General features: G+C 41.4%; 1 protein-coding gene across 1 annotated transcript in view; it reads right to left on the reverse strand.

Moving 5' to 3' along the window:
- LPAR3 (lysophosphatidic acid receptor 3) overlaps window positions 1–16684 on the reverse strand; it is an 84171-nt gene that overhangs the window by 50447 nt on the left and 17040 nt on the right. The window contains exon 2 of the mRNA XM_012174922.4: window positions 4743–5499. Within this exon, the coding sequence (XP_012030312.1) occupies window positions 4743–5478 (736 nt within the window). The 5' untranslated portion in view covers window positions 5479–5499. The remainder of the gene's footprint in view (window positions 1–4742; window positions 5500–16684) is intronic.

Genomic DNA, 16684 nt, shown 5'->3' on the forward strand with positions numbered 1-16684 from the left:
GTAACAGGGAAGTTTGGCCTTGGAGTACAAAATGAAGCAAGCAGGTCAAAGGCTAACAGAGTTTTGCCAAGAGAACACACTGCTCATAGTAATTACCCTCTTCTAAAAACACAAGGGATATCTCTACACATGGACATCATGAGATGGTCAACACCGAAATTAGATCGACATATTCCTTGCAGCCAAAGATGGAGAAGCTCTATACAGTTAGCAAAAACATGACCAGGAGTTGACTATGGCTCAGATCATGAACTCCTTATTGCAAAATCCAGACTTAAATTGAAAAAAGTAGGGAAAATCACTAGGCCATTCAGGTGTGACCTAAGTCAAATCTGTTGATTATATAGTGGAAGTGACAAATAGATTCAAAGGATTAGATCTGATAGACAGAGTGCCTGAAGAACTAAGGACAGAGGTTCAAACATTGTACAGAAGGCAGTGATCAAAACCATCCCCCCCAAAAAGAAACAAAAAGAGAAAATGGTTGTCTGAGGAAACCTTACAAATAGTTGAGAGAAAAGAAGTGAAAAACAAAGGAGAAAAAGGAAAGATAAACCCATTTGAAAGCAGAGTTCCGAGGAACAGCAGAGACAGACGGGAAGACTCCCTAAGTGAACAATGCAAGAAACAGAGGAAAACAGCAGAACAGGAAAGACTGGAGCTCTTCAGGAAAATTAGGGACACCAGGGGAACGTTTCATGCACAGATGGCACAATAAAGGACAGAAACGGTCTGGACCTAACAGAAGCAGAAGATATTAAGAAGAGGTGGCAAGAATACACAGAAGAACTGTACAAAAGAGATCTTCACAACCCAGACAACCACAATGGTGTGATCACTCACCTAGAGCCAGACATCCTGCAGTGTGAAGTCAAGTGGGCCTCAGGAGGCATCACTACGAACAAAGCTAGTGGAGGTGATGGAATTCCAGCTGAGCTAATTCAAATCCTAAAAGATGATGCTGTAAAAATGCTGCACTCAATATGCCAGAAAATTTGCAGAACTCAGAAGTGGCCGCAGGACTGGAAAAGTTCAGTTTTCATTCCAGTCCCAAAGAAAGGCAGTGCCAAAGAATGTTTGAACTACTGTCCAATTGCACTCATTTCACATGTTAGCAAGGTCATGCTCAAAACTCTCCAAGGTAAGCTTCAATAGTATATGAACTGAAAACTTTCAGATGTACAAGCTGAATTTAGAAAAGGCAGGAGAATCAGAGATCAAATTGCCAACATCCATTGGATCACAGAAAAAGCAAGAGAATTCCAGAAAAACATCTACTTCTGCTTCACTGACTATGCTAAAGCCTTTGACTGTGTTATCACAACAAACTCCGGAAAATTCTTAAAGAAATGGGAATACCAGACCACCTTACATGCCTCCTGAGAAAACTGTACACAGTTGAAGAAGCAACAGTTAGAAACGGACATGGAAAAATGGACTGGTTCCAAACCAGGAAAGTAGTACGTCAAGGCTATATCTTGTCACCCTGCTTATTTAACTTATATGCAGAGTACATCATGTGAAATGCCAGGCTGGATGAAGCACAAGCTGGAATCAAGATTGCCAGGAGAAATAACAATAACCACAGATATGCAGATGATACCACCCTCATGGCAGAAAGTGAAGAGGAAAGAGCCTCTTGATGAAGGTGAAAGAGGAGAGTGAAAAAGCTGGCTTAAAACTCAACATTCAAAAAACTAAGACCATAGCATCCAGTCTCATCACTTTATGGCAAATAGATGCGGAAACAATGGAAACTGTGACATACTTTATTTTCTTGGCCTCCAAAATCACTGCAGACAGTAACTTCAGCCATGAAATTAAAAGACACTTACTCCTTGGAAGTAAAGCTATAATAAAATTAGATAGTGTATTAAAAAACAACAAAGGCAACAAACAAACAAACAAAAAACCACAAAGGTTTGTATAGTCAAAGCAATGGTTTTTCTTGTATGTAGGGATGTGAGTGTTGGACCATAAAGAAGGCTGAGCATCAAAGAATTGACTCTTTCAAAGTGTGGTGTTGGAGAAGACTCTTGAGAGTCCTTTGGACAGCAAGGAGAGTCAATCCTAAAGGAAATCAACCCTGAGTATTCACTGGAAGGACTGATGCTGAAGCTGAAGCTCTAATACTTTGGTCACCTAATGCGAAGAGCCAACTCATTGGAAAAAGACCCTGAGGCTGGGAAAGATTGTTGGCAAGAGAAGGGGATGACAGGTGATATTTTTGGATGGTATCACCGATTCAATGGGCATGAGTTTGAGCAAGCTCCAGGAGATGGTAAAGGACAGGGAAGCCTGGCATGCTGCACTCCATGGGGTTGCAAAGAGTCAGACATGACTAAGCAGCTGAACAACAACAACAAAGCAAACAGTTATGCTTGCAAGTAGGAAAAGTAGAGTTTATTGACACTAAGAATAAAGACCAAAAACATCAATAGTTCTAGCTCAAGAGTAGAAAAATGGATCAGTTTGACTCCACCTTTCCTTATTGCTGTCTACATTCTTGTCAAGGCACTACAAGGAGAATGAGGTATTCAAACTTGAAGACAGAACAAAGAAGCCAGTAAAAAGTCCAAATAAAGCAAAACTAGTTACAGAATGTGGTAATAAGCATGTGGACTTCATCTGCCAACTGGTCAGTGTTGGTTCCACCATTAACAATGAATGACCTTGGCCATACTACTTAAACCCTCCACTCAGTTTCTTCATCTGATACAGGGATAACAGTAGCTGACCTCACAGGGTTGCCAAGGGGATTAAATAAGCTAATATCTACAAAATCCTTAGGACAATGCTTGCACACATTAAACCCTATATAAATATTTGTTATATTAAATAAACCCTCAGTTTGAAATTATTTTAACAATCATACTAGGTGTCTGCTGACCTCCAAACCACACTAGCAGTTTCAGGACCTACTGACATCCTGATGGTTCCCATTCCAGACCACGCATCCCCTGCATCTTCCATTATGAATTGCTCCCCAGGAATTCACTTTATAGTTACTTCACATTGGGGATTAAAAGGACTATCCTCCTGAATCTCTCTCAGCAATGGTTCCCACAGCTGCAGCCACCACACAGGGTGAGAAATGGCCTCTCTAATGTAGAAGTCAAGGCCGGCAAAACCATAAAAGTCTTCATCCACCCATCACAAAGTCTACCTGTCTTCTGGACACAGGACTGGAATTGGTGCACAACTGGCTACCTGTCACAGAGAATACAAAACAAAGGTAAAATTCTTCACCCAAATGAGTCTTCCTGGTCCAAGAATCACAGCGGAAAGCAAAACTCCTGAGAGCTGCTCAAACCCATTGTCTTAAAGGTTCTCTTCTGTCCTTTTCTTAATTTCCTTTGGATCAAGGTCACCAAACAGCTATGTTAGTTTTGACATTTCCAAGGTCACCAAACAACTACCACTCCGCTAAACCCAGTGAGACCTTGTGTGACTCTACCTCTCAAGAGTATGACCATTGTTGATAAACTCTTTCTTTTTCACAGTTTCCAGGCCACTGTATTCCCCTGGGTTTTCTGGCTACCCCTTTCCTTGGTTTTATGCCGGTTGCTCCAGCCTTTCCATCTTCCCTACATTGGAATGTCCTGGGGCTCATTCCTTGGTCCTCTTCTTTCCTCCATCCACACTCCCTTTCACAGTGGGCTCATCTGGTTTTTTGGTTTAAAATACCACTTTTCCCCCCAGTGACTTTCGAATATAGATCTCCAGTCCACCCCTAAATCCTGAAAGCTTCATTCAATAACTCCCTGAGATGTCTAAAAAAACCCCTAAACTTAGCTAGACCAAAGCCAAACTCCCCACCTTCTCCCCAAATCTCTTCTGTCTTCCCCATCTCCACCTTCCCCTAGCCCTGCCATCTTCCTTTGTACCTTACTCATCAGCCAATCCTATTGGTGCTATCATCTAAAAAAATTCAGAAATCAGCCACGTCACATCACCTCTGGACTGCTCTCTGGTCCTGCTCTCTGGACCATCTCTCTTGGGCACTGAAATGCCCTCTTAAGCCTCTGCTTTTGCCCCACTACAGTATTTCCTCAAAACAGCAGCCAAAGAGATGCCACTAAAATGTGAGATCATGTCACTCCCTCATTCAAAACCTTCTAATGGCTTCTCCTCTCATTCAGAAAAGTCAAAGCCTTTACGGTAACTGCACAGCCCCACTGAATCTGAGTCTCCCCACCCCCACCCCCTCAGCTCTCTGACCTCATCGCCCCCCTCGCTCACTCCACTCCAGCCATACTGGCTTCCTTTCTGTTCAGCCTCCAAAACTCATTGCATCTTTTGCCTGGAACACCCACCACTGCCCCCTCCCCCCCCCGCCGGCCCCCATACCCACACGATTCGCTCCCTCACCACTTTCCTATCTCGGCTACAAGGTCATCTTCTAGGTGAAGCTGTCCCTCACAATACTTTTTTTAAATTGCAAGCGATACCTGTTTAGCACATTTCTTATCTTCCCTGCTCTATTTTTTCCCATTAGGCTCCTCAACATCTTATTTTACAAAATTTATAATAAAATTTACTATAAAATTATTTTTTGTCCCATTACAGTACTTACATTGCCTTCCCCTATTAGAGTATAAGCTCCAGGCAGGTGGGGGTTTATGTCTGTTCAGGTTCATTCCTGCATTCCTACCACCTAGTAAGTGCCTTTTTTTTACAGCAGGTACTCAATAAATATTTGCTGAATGAAGGGGAATAACGTCTGACTTGGTTCCTCTTACCTAAGACAGTCATCACCGTCTTCATTAGCTTCATGGGCGTCCTCCGGCGGCTGATGGACCCACTCGTATGCGGAGACAAGACGTTGGTTTTCCTCTTTACATACATGTAGATCCTCAGGTACACCACGACCATAATGAAGAAGGCCATGAGGTTGGACACAGTCCAGAAAATGAGGTAACTCCTGCTATAAATGGGGGCCAGGGAAGAGCAGGCAGAGATGTCACAGAGGCAATTCCAGCCCAGCGTGGGGACAGCCCCCATAAAGATGGCGATGGCCCAGACGAACAAGATGAGCAGCGTCACCCTCTTTTTGGTCAGGTTGCTGTGGACCCGCATTCTCATGATTGACATGTGCCTTTCCACGGCAATAACCAACAAATTGGTCAAGGAGGCTGTTAAGCTAGCGTCCAGAAGTCCCTGGCGGAGAAACCACCGGTTGACAGTCAGAGTTTTTGAAACTGGGCCAGTGTTAAACATCAGGTACACATAGGCAATTCCAGCAAAGAAGTCTGCAGCAGCTAGGTTAGCCAACAGGTAGTAGAAGGGGAAATGAAACTTTCTGTTTTTGATCACTGCTGCGATGACTAGAGAATTAGAAAAAAAGATAAACAGGCAGAAAAATGTTCCAAGACACAAAGCAGTTAAAAGCTTCGTTCCTGTCCACTCATCAGCAGTGTCAGTGTTGCTCCTATTATAAAAAAAGTCCATCCGCTTATCATAGTAACACTCATTCATTGTGGAGAAGAACTGAACATCCTAGAAAGAAATTTAAAGAAGAAACAAATATCACTCTTTGCAAAAATCAGTCACTAAACCACCAGTTGCCATTGCTAAGCCCCTCATTCTAGTCAACTCCTGTTAATCCCTCAGATCCCGGTGTAAATGTCCCTTGCTCCAGGACCCTGGTCCTTGACCTTCTATTACAACATTTATCTCACATCAGTCACGGTTTTCTGTTTCTCAGAAACAGAAAGCTCAGTGAGCGAGGGTACTATCTATTTTGTTCATCATGATAACCCCAGGACCCATCTTCCCTGGCTGTCTCAAGACCAATATTTACTGAATGGTTGGCTGGCTGGCTGAAAGAATGAATGATCAGGAGGCAAAACTAGGTCAAATATTCTGAACCTTGCAATAATCCACTCTATACTGGTGACAATTACAGCATAGCATGTTAACACTTCTCCTGGTGGTTTCCAGCTCATTGCTTATTTACAGGTTCTGTTCATTAATCAAGGGCAAGTTGGTAATGCCAGGCACATTCTTGCCAAGATATCAGGTGTTGAGTTACTCTTCACATGACCATATGGCTTTCCCAAGACTTCTGATCCACCTTTGCCATGTTTTAGTTTCAAGCTACGACGACACTGGCTAAGCACGTGGCACAGGGCTGGCGACCTTGTCCTCAATCCTCCTTTTTTACCTTCTTGTTCACTTCTTTCTTACTCTCCTAAGCCAAACTGCACCAATGTGAATTTGCATATTTGATTATCCACCTCAATCACTTCAAGTCAGTTTCCTTCCCTGGGCTCTGTTTAATGGCCGGTAGCAGAAGAGCAGTCCTTCATGGGTCAGACTAGAATCTGGAGTCTGAGGGTATGACAATGCACTTGCCAAGTAAAGACAAGTTGTCCAGTCACATGTCTGAAAGTAGACCCCACACTGGGGCACCAGGAAGACAAGTAAGATACTAATCTCAGGATGAAGTCTCTCGCAGTCCAAAAGTGAGGGGTTCTGACCAAGGACGGGCTGGGCAGGGTCTCAAACAATGCGCATGCGTCTGTGCTTGTTGGGAAGACCAGGTGTTTTGCCTCAGAGTGATCCGGCCATTGCTGTGAAGGGTCCAATCAACGGAGAATGGAGTTGAAGACCAGGTAATCTATCTTCTGGAGAGAATGACCAGGGCTCTCTTTCAAGAAATGAGGCTACAATATTTCTTCTAGGAAACTGGATACCTGGTAGACACGTGCACTGAGCAGTCCACTGGTGGGAATGAAGTGGCTCTAACAGTGAAAACTTGGTGGAAATCCCCAGCTTTTAAGGCTCTCATAAATTCTAAAGGCTCTTGTAAAGCTCAATATCATATCTAGAATCAGGATAAGGGGATCAAATATCAGTCTAAAGTAGTACAAAATAGAGATTTATTGTAGACAGTCTTCATTTTAATTTATAATGGTATAATGATATTTTTACTGAATTAGATATATGTGTTTCTGCCATAAATAATGAAAGGTAAAATATCATGATATATGTTTCAGATAAACAAATGGGAATGATCTCAAAATACAAATGGGTCTAACTGCCTTTTAATAATGACAAAACAAAAACTATTCTCTTTGGAAGATATTCACCAACCACTAACTGCCAATATCAGACAACTTCATAAAACAGGTCAATATATCTACATTATATCATGATAATTTTCCCAAGTTAAAACTACACGTCTATATGATAATTTTCACAATATTCCAGTATGAATATACCACAATTTACTTAACTAATCCCTAACTGTTGGATATTTAAGTTGTTTCTAATATTTTACTTTGACAAGAAAGACTACATTCTTATGCATTAATCTTTACACACTTGGCCAATTATTTCCTTAGGATTAACCCACAGACTTTAGTTGATGAAATAGCAAATATAAACTTATTTTAAGGTTTCTTGTATATGTTGTCGAACTGCCCTCAAGACAGATATTTCTAATCCCACCAGCAGCAGATGAGAGTTGAATGGAAGATACTAATCTAGTAAAATTCAATTTTAATATCCAAAGATAAAATGTAGCTTTCAACAGTACTGAAAGTATACTGAAATTCAGGACAAAAAAACCCAAAAACCACATGAGAAATTTTAATGATTATGTGCCTTTTTAGTATGCAATTGCTATGTGTCCTACTAATGAAAACTATTTCATGTATTTTATTTTGCTATGTGTTCTAGATAGTTAAGAGAAACACTGTTCTGATTTAAAAATTATATTTATTGCTGTTTAGTTGCTAAGTCGTGTCTGACTTTTTTTGTGACCCCATGGACTATAACCCACCAGGTTCTTCTTGTCCATTGGATTTCCCAGGCAAGAATACTGGAGCGGGTTGCCATTTCCTTCTCCAGGGGATCTTCCCAACTCACAGATCGAACCTGAGTCTCTTGCATTGGCAAGTGGATTCTTTACCACTGAACCTCTTGGGAAGTCCTAAAATTATATTATCTTTAATTCATCAGTTTATCAAGATTAATGTCAGAAAGATGTAGGAATTAACATACTAGCAGAAAGCTAAATTTTCCTAATTTCCTTTGAAAGGGGTTTTTAACATTTATTGTGGTTCATAAACTTGGTTGAATTTGTAATTATATCATGCCCTAAAACCTCAATGATTCTTAAAAACTTTAAAAATCTTCAAATTCAACTTTCCCTCATCAAACCGAAATGGCACATTCTTCAACATATTTTAGCAAAAGTTGTCCTGAGAATGAGAAGTAGTTTTGTCTTACAAAGTTGAAAACCACAGGAAAACCATGATTTACCAGAACTCCCACCACAGTTTCCTACGTCCCAGGCTCTAATTCTACTTTTGGGAGAAGTAGACAATGAGAATATTAAAAAGTTAATATAGGGAATTTGTGAAAAAGATTCCACAAGATGGAATATTATGCACCCATTGAAAATCATGTTTACTATGAGGCTGTATTAATATGAAGAAAAGCATATGCTATTGTTTTAATTAAAATAAAGTATATGTATATATACATATATATGTAAGTACACATATATTTATATATATATACACACACACACATATAAACACACACAAATATGTGTGTTAAAAGACAGAAAAAAGAGGGAAAAAACTCAAAGTGTAAATAGTTAACAAAGAATGGTAGAATTGTGGGGTTTTATTTTTTAATTCTTTCCAGTTTTTTCTACAATCTACATTTTTTGTAATAAATAAATAGACTCTTAAATGCTGGTATACAAATTCTGTCTTTGAAAACTATGACACTGAAAAATCAAACTTAATCCTCAAAGGAAAAACCTCAAGGATTTACTTATGTTCATTATTATTACTCTTATCAGCAAAGCACACTTTAGAGTTTTCCAATGATAATGAAAATAAAATGGTTTTCTTCTTAAAACTTCATGAAACTACAAAACCTTATAATGCTGACAACTGGCCAAATCAAGAGGTCCCATCAAGAGGCCAAATCAAGAGGTTCTCTAACTCTCTTATACAACATTCCCAACACAATCACCCCAAACTCCCAAAAATGAATAATGGAAGTTTGTGAATTAGTACTTCTGATATTTTTTTCCTCTGCCATAAAGCTGTCAAGCTTGTTGACAGTCCCCAATATATATTAACAACAGATCACCATATTCTCTTAGCTGGAAATTACCAAAAACTTAGTGAGCTTATAACAAATGATTGACTTATCATTTCTTGACCTCTCTCAAACCTCAAATATGATTCTATTATAAATTCTAAACATCCCGTCCTCAGAGATACCCCCTCTAACCAATCCAAAGTAACCCTCGGTTCCTGCTATCAGAGAGCCTTGCTTTCTCTACCAGTTATGACATACTTTTTGTGCGTGTTTTGTCTTTATTACCCATCCCCCTCTGCTAGACCTCTCTGCTCCATGAGACCAGGGACCTTGCCTTTTATGCTCACGTCTATAGCATTAGCATGTGTGGAGGGGACAAATGAATCTCCATTTAACACTATCTCTTCCCCACTATAAGGAAGAGGTTCAGTTAAATGCCTTTGATGACTTACACATCACCCACTAACTCTGCCAACTGGAGAATTTCACTGATTAACTACTGGTTCTTGGGTTAGTTACTTAATATCTTGACTTTACTATTACTATTTTTAATTGCTAATATTTGAGTGATTACTCTGTGCCTGATGCAGGACTAAGCATTTTATGTAGGCCTTCTCATTTAATCATACCCACAGTGATGCAGATACTATTATATGATCTATTGTGTGGGTGAGGAAACTGAAGTATCCTCGCCTAAGGTCACACAGCTAGTAAGTGGAAGACCTTGTCTTCTCTTGAGGCAGCTGTGCTCCCAGGCTTGCAAGCTTCTCCACAACACTACATTTTCTCTCCACAGACAAACGAAATACCAGACAGATCAAGAACTATAGTCATACTTATAATAACCTTGGAATTACCAAAATAGAATGATCCCATCAAATCACATTCAAAGACTGTCTTGCGCTATACGCATATTTTTTAAAAAATGGAACAGCCTAAATACCCTTTAGATTTTTTATTTTGTTTTTAAAGCCCTGAGAAATATAGGAAAAGGCTTTTTTTTTTCCTGAAAATATGCTTTCAAATTTCATAGAAAGCAGGCCACACAATACAATTTTAAGACTAATGTTGTTCAACTTGAATTCCACCAAATCTCAAGCTGGGCTTTCTTTTTCTTTCTTTCTTTCTTTTTCTTCTTCTTCTTCTTCTTCTTCTTTTTTTTTTTTTCTATACTAAAGGTTTAGAGACTTTGAATAGTTTTGACCCAGAAACAAAAGATGTTAAACTCTAGAGGTATTACCACAACTTTAAACTTCAGTAATTTAAGACTTCAGAAAATGATGGTTTAGAAAGTCTATATGTGGAATCCAAATGAAAACTTCAGGAGCAAAGCTTTCATTTAGACTCTCCCAAACTTGAGTCTCTAAAACACTGTCCAGCCAGCCCATAATGTGGAAACAATTATGAAAATTAAAACATGTGAAAACCACTCAAGCAGCTTATTTCAAACTACATCTTGGGAGACAAGTTGCTGCTGGCCTTTTAGTTGGCTTTCAATGCCACTTTCTTTTTCCCCTTAGGATGAAACAGCATACCTCCAAAACAAGATCTGTTGGTGCTGTGCACGTTTTCGTTTCCTGTGGTCCACAAGTATAGAGCTCTCCTGTCCTCTCTGGAAACCCCGGCCAGATGGGAGCTGGAGATCAGGTACACTAACCACCAGGAAAGAGACCACTCCTGCCAATCAACCACATTTGTGCACTGAATTCTTACTAATTCACGTTAATGGCAAAATTGGGATAGCATGGGATATTTTAACTCCACACATGATCCCTGAGGTTCATTTCAGCCATGAATTTCAAGGCCCTTAAACTGCTGCCCCTCTGCTCAGAAGCCTCTTCTCCTAGGTATTCTCAGGGCTCACTCTGCCACCTCATTCCTGTCCAAACATCACTTCATCAGAGAGTCCCTTCCCTGCCACTTTGTAAAAGAGCACCTCTCCAAACTCCTACCCGACCCCTTGCCAACTGCCTGTCACCCTGTCCCTTGCTTTATTATTCTTTACAGCATTTCTCACCACCCGACACTGTCTACTTGGGGTTATGGTCTGTCTCCCCATGTGCTTAGGAAGCTGGGGCCTTTGTGCTATTGTGGCATATCCCCAGCACGTGGGACAATGCCCAGCACACAGTAGGCACTCAGTAGACACTAGTTCAATGCAGAATTAAATGAAGTACACATACGCCCACATGCACCCTGCTTGTTTAACCAAACTGAGCATTATTACTTTCCACTGCTGCTCCTGCTGCTGCATACTCTCTAATTAGGGTCTCAGAACTCTTTCACTTTCCTCTGTAGACTTCGCTCCCAGCTCTGCTAGCTGAGAGGTATGAGGAGTGGTGTTTGCCACCTTGGAACAGAAACTTCACCAGAGCAGACAAATCAGGGTGGTCTGAAGGGTAGTCCCATGGTAGAGACCTCTCCCCAGTCTGTATGGACATCAGAAATTAAGACTCCTCTTTGCACACAACTTCCAAAGAAAAGGGGGACTCAATGGCCAAAGCTAGGCCAATTGAGCAACAAAGTAAAGTAGGATTGGACTATCACCCAATGTATTAAAAAAAATCTATTAGTCATACTGATGGAAATAAAAGACTGAAAAATATAATAAACAAAAAAGAAGAGATGAATCTCCCATGCAGAAGAATTCCAAATAAATTATGTCCCCCTCTAAAGGAGGGGAACATCTCTCCCAGTCCTTACGTGTGGACTGTGCGTGGTGACCTCTTCCCAAAGAGGAGAGCATGACAGGGCGTGGGCCTCTTTTCAGTGCAGAAACTTGACAAACATGACTTTGGCCAGGTAATCAAGGTCAGCATCAGGAGTGACCAGTCACACTGCTAGCCTGTAACCTTGATCAGATACATTAAGAATGACACTTTACTCTGTAATCTTCTTTCCCCAAACCATGCTGCTGCTGGTTACTCAGTCATGTCCACTCTATGACCCCATGGACTGTAACCTGCCGGGCTCCTCTGACCATGGGGATTCTCCAGGCCAGAATACTGGAATGGGTTGCCATGCCTTTCTCCAGGGGATTTTTCCAACCCAGGGTTCAAACCCAGGTCTCCCACATTGCAGGCAGATTCTTTACCATCTAAGCCACCAGGGAAGCCCAAGCTCAAGAATACTGGAGTGGGTAGCCTACCCCTTCTCCGGGTGATCTTCCCGACCCAGGAATCGAACCAGGGATTCCTGCCTTGCAGGCATATTCTTTACCAGCTGAATTACCAAGGAACCCCCGCAAAACTCATAATCCCAGCCTGATCTGAGAAAAACCTCAGATAAATCCCAACAGGAGAACATTCTCAAAAATCATCAAAATCATCAAAAACAAAGAAAATCTGAGAAACTATTCCAGCTAAGAGGAACCTAAGGAGACATGACATCTAAATATAATGTATATCTTAGATCTTTTAACATAAAAGGAATATTATGTAAAAAGTGAGAATATTTGAATGAGTATTATATTTATTATTATATAATACATACAATTATAATATAAACATTATATTTATATATTTATAAATACATAATTTATAAATATAAATATATTAAGTACATAATTATATATAATTATATGCAACTATTATAATTATATAATATTATTAATATCTGAGAATAACTAACTAAATATTTAGTTAATAATAATGTTTCCATATCAGTTCATTAAGTGTAACAAATGCACCATATTAATGGGAGATGTTAGTAACAGGAGTAGGGGTATAACATGGGAAGTCTCTATACTATCCGGTCAATTTTTCTGTAAATATGAAACTGTCCTATAACCAAATAATATTTAAAATAGATTTTAAAAAGAGAGGGGAGAGGATGTCAGCTCTGCTATACTGCAGCAATTTCAAAATAAATAAAGCCTGCAGGTTTCATAAGCAGTAATTTTACTCTTTGCTGTAGCAAAATAACACAGAGAAGCAGCCATCTATTGGAGATTCAACTTAAACAGATACCGTCCATGACAGAAGACTGGGATCCTCGATATTCTCAGGTTAAAGCTCATACATTTGTATTAGGGTTCCCCGCTAAGTGTAGGGCTACTACAAATATGCAACCCTCTCTGAATACACTAGACCATTTCTCTTAAGCAAGTTAAACTCAATTCTGTTGAAAAGTTTCATTTCTCTGTTTAAGAGCAAATGGTAAACTCCGGCACATAAAGTTGTTCTGATCTCGACCCCCGTTCTCCAGAGCATCCAGGCCCGGCGGTACACCGAGAGACGGTGCTGGTAGTGGTGTTCCCCAAGCAGCAGACACACAGGAGGAGCAGGCACACCCGGGTGCGCTTGGGAAATGAGAAACTTCCGTGCCTCGAGCCATCTTCAGCTTCGAGTGGTGACACACAGGGGAAATGGCAGCGAGAGCTCAGCAGAATAAACAGATTACTGTGTCAGGGCTCATTTCTAAGCCCTGTAGGTAGGGAGGACCGCCTGTTGCATGTCAGCTGATTCGATCACTGCTTTCTCTCTCCATCAGGTGGGTGGATTTATGAACGCGCAGGCTGTAAACACACAGCTTCTACCCAAGGACTTGTTTAATAAACAACTAGAGTCAAACGTATTGTTCCCCAGATGTCACTGATGACTGATTGAGGACTGTCTTAAACCTCTTGGTTAAACAGGAAAGTAAACTTGAAAACATACCGAACTAAACCAAATAAAAGAGGTGAGACATGGATTTTACGTGATCCGCAAATTCTCTGACTCAGCTTATCCACATGTAATATAAATCTTTAACTGTGTTTACTCTGTCAATTGTATACAATTTTAATCTCCTCTAATTCATTAGGCTGGACAGATGACATACATTTTGGCTGTCCTAAAGTAAAGATGCTAATCAGAATGCTTAAAATGACTAATATTTACATATAATATAACCCAATATGTTCTATTATGTAGCAAATGATCTTTAGATCATCATGTAATCACATGTTTGAAGGAGGAGAGAATGCCAAAATTTTAAATGTGGACATTCACCTCTGAAAGAGATATTTTTTTGTACAAAGAACTTTGTCACTCTGTGAAGATATATTTTGAGAAATTTCAAAGTTCCTACTTACAGCCAATGACTTCTCAGAAGAAAATCAGATTTCTTTTCCTTATAAAATTCACAACAGAGAAAATTTTGGTCCAAACTGCTTGTCTTAACGTAACCACATACTGCATTCATTCCCTGGCTTGATTCATTTCGTGACTAAATCTGCCTCTGGTACTGAGAAGGATGTTCAAGAATCTCCTATTCTACATGGTGTGTTCCAAATAGTCCCCCGCTGTTCCCAGTAACAAGTGAACAGTGACCTGCAGTGACCCCTCCTTGCTTCTGGAAAGCATGCCCGCCCAGGTTAGTGCCTGTTTGAATCCTGAAATTTGATACAGAAAGGAAAATCACACTTTCAAAGCATGTGGCTATAGGAGACGGTTGTTTTAATGAAAGCTTCAGAAGCTCTAAAGGAGAGCACCGCTGTCTGGTCACTAAAGCAGGAGTCTCACAGCCATCCCCATTCCATCCCCCTCTACCATCCCATGCACATAGACAGGCAAAACAGCACACCTGTATGAAGGTAATCAGGTCACAGAAGTGCATACAAAAGACAGGAGAACACTGTGCCTGATTTCAACCATCCGCCCAGCCAGCTCCCTCTCCGACCCGCTCCACTTGCTCTTTTCCCTGTTGGGACCTCATCAACTGGCTTCCTTGCCCTCCAGCTCCTACCCTGAGAGGTACAGTGAAAGATGAAGAGGAGGGGGTGGGGCAGAGCTGAGACACTGACTTCCCCTGCTCACTCCCTGGCATATTGCTCTGAGTTGGCCGGGTTAGTACCTGGCAGGCAGCCTCTCGTTACTGGCAGCCTCCCCTTCCCCCTCTCCTTGGCTTTCAGCTTGAGGGGTGTTAACAGCTCCTTGCTGTTTCCAGCTCTGGGTCATTGCACCATCTCTTGATTTCCATGAACTCTGCCCTCCCCCAGTTACCAAGTGATCAACCCCCTCCTCCAGATATCAAATTAACTCTCACGTAGTGAAACAGATATCATCTTCAAGTACATTGTAATACAACAGTGTTATCTGAAAGGAGTTAATATGCTATCAGTTATAGATTTTCTTAAATCTTTTCAGTATGATCAAGCACACATAATATTTCCTAGCTATAAATGTAGCAACTCTCAGAGAAGGCAAGAGGAATAAACAGTATTCTCAAAGGCATGCGCCAGTATTACAATTCTTTAGATGTTCCCTATGTCCCCTTAGACATGCCAGAACCCTAGCAAATTTCCCTACACACACTAAGTGATTCAATCGATGAGCGATTTGCCCACAGTTAGGAGTTATATGCAGGCTTCACTAGTGGTTCAGTGGTAAAGAATCTGCCTGCCAATGCAGGAGATACAGGTTTAGTCCCAGGGTCAGGAAGATCCCCGGCAGTAGGAAATGGCAACCCACTCCAGTATTCTTGCGTGGGAAATCCCATGGACAGAAGAGCCTGGCAGACTACAGTCCATGGGGTTGGGAACAGCCAGACACGACTGAGCACAGATGCCTCCACATCAGGGGTTATACACAAGAAAGATGACTGCACAACAGACCTTGCATGCTGGAGTCTACCTCCTGGATGTCCTGCAGTGTACTCCAGCATCAGCTGTACTCCAGCATCAGCTCTGAGTGCCTGGTCTTGTGTACCATGGAAATAAATGACACGGGTTGAGGTGTTCATTTGGGCCTCAGGTTAGCCAGGTCTGAAACTAGAAGCGGAGAGAAAGAAGCAGCAGACGTTCCCTTACGGTGCTGTGAAGAGGGTGGGGCAGAGAGGGGCAGGGTAATGACAACCTGAGCCAAGGGGCACTGCCACCTGATTTGAGGCCAGGCAGACATTGCCACAGGGCTGCCTTTTGGTGGCACCGCTGATCCACCCTCCACAGTGGTATTTCCAGTGGCAGGGCCAGCCACGGGGGCTGCTGGATGAGCACTGCTCTCCCAGAAGCTCTGCAGGCTGGTGGAGACGCTAAAATGCTGTAGATACTATAATGGTGGTGATGCTATAATGGCAGATGATTTTTAGGCCCTGCGCACATGAACCAGACTTAGTCCCTAAGTAGACAAAGAGCATGGGGGCTGAAGGCACTGAGGGAGAGGGAGGGGCTCAGGAATCAGCTCATCTCCATTCCATCAAGAGTCTCATCTTATCCCAGCATTCCTCACCTCTACTCTTCCAAAATGGCTAACAAACACATGAAAAGATGCTCAACATCACTCATTAGCAGAGAAATGCAAATCAAAACTACAATGAGGTACCATTTCATGCCAGTCAGAATGGCTGCGATCCAAAAGTCTACAAGGAATAAATGCTGGAGAGGGTGTGGAGAAAAGGAAACCCTCTTACACTGTTGGTGGGAATGCAAACTAGTACAGCCACTATGGAGAACAGTGTGGAGATGCCTTAAAAAACTGGAAATAGAACTGACTTATGACCCAGCAATCCCACTGCTGGGCATGCACACCGAGAAAACCAGAATTGAAAGAGACATGTGTACCTCAATGCTCATCACAGCACTGTTAATAATAGCCAGGATATGGAAGCAACCTAGATGTCCATCAGCAGACGAATG

This window comes from Ovis aries, chromosome 1 (genome assembly GCF_016772045.2).
Source record: "Ovis aries strain OAR_USU_Benz2616 breed Rambouillet chromosome 1, ARS-UI_Ramb_v3.0, whole genome shotgun sequence".
Lineage (NCBI taxonomy): Eukaryota > Metazoa > Chordata > Mammalia > Artiodactyla > Bovidae > Ovis > Ovis aries.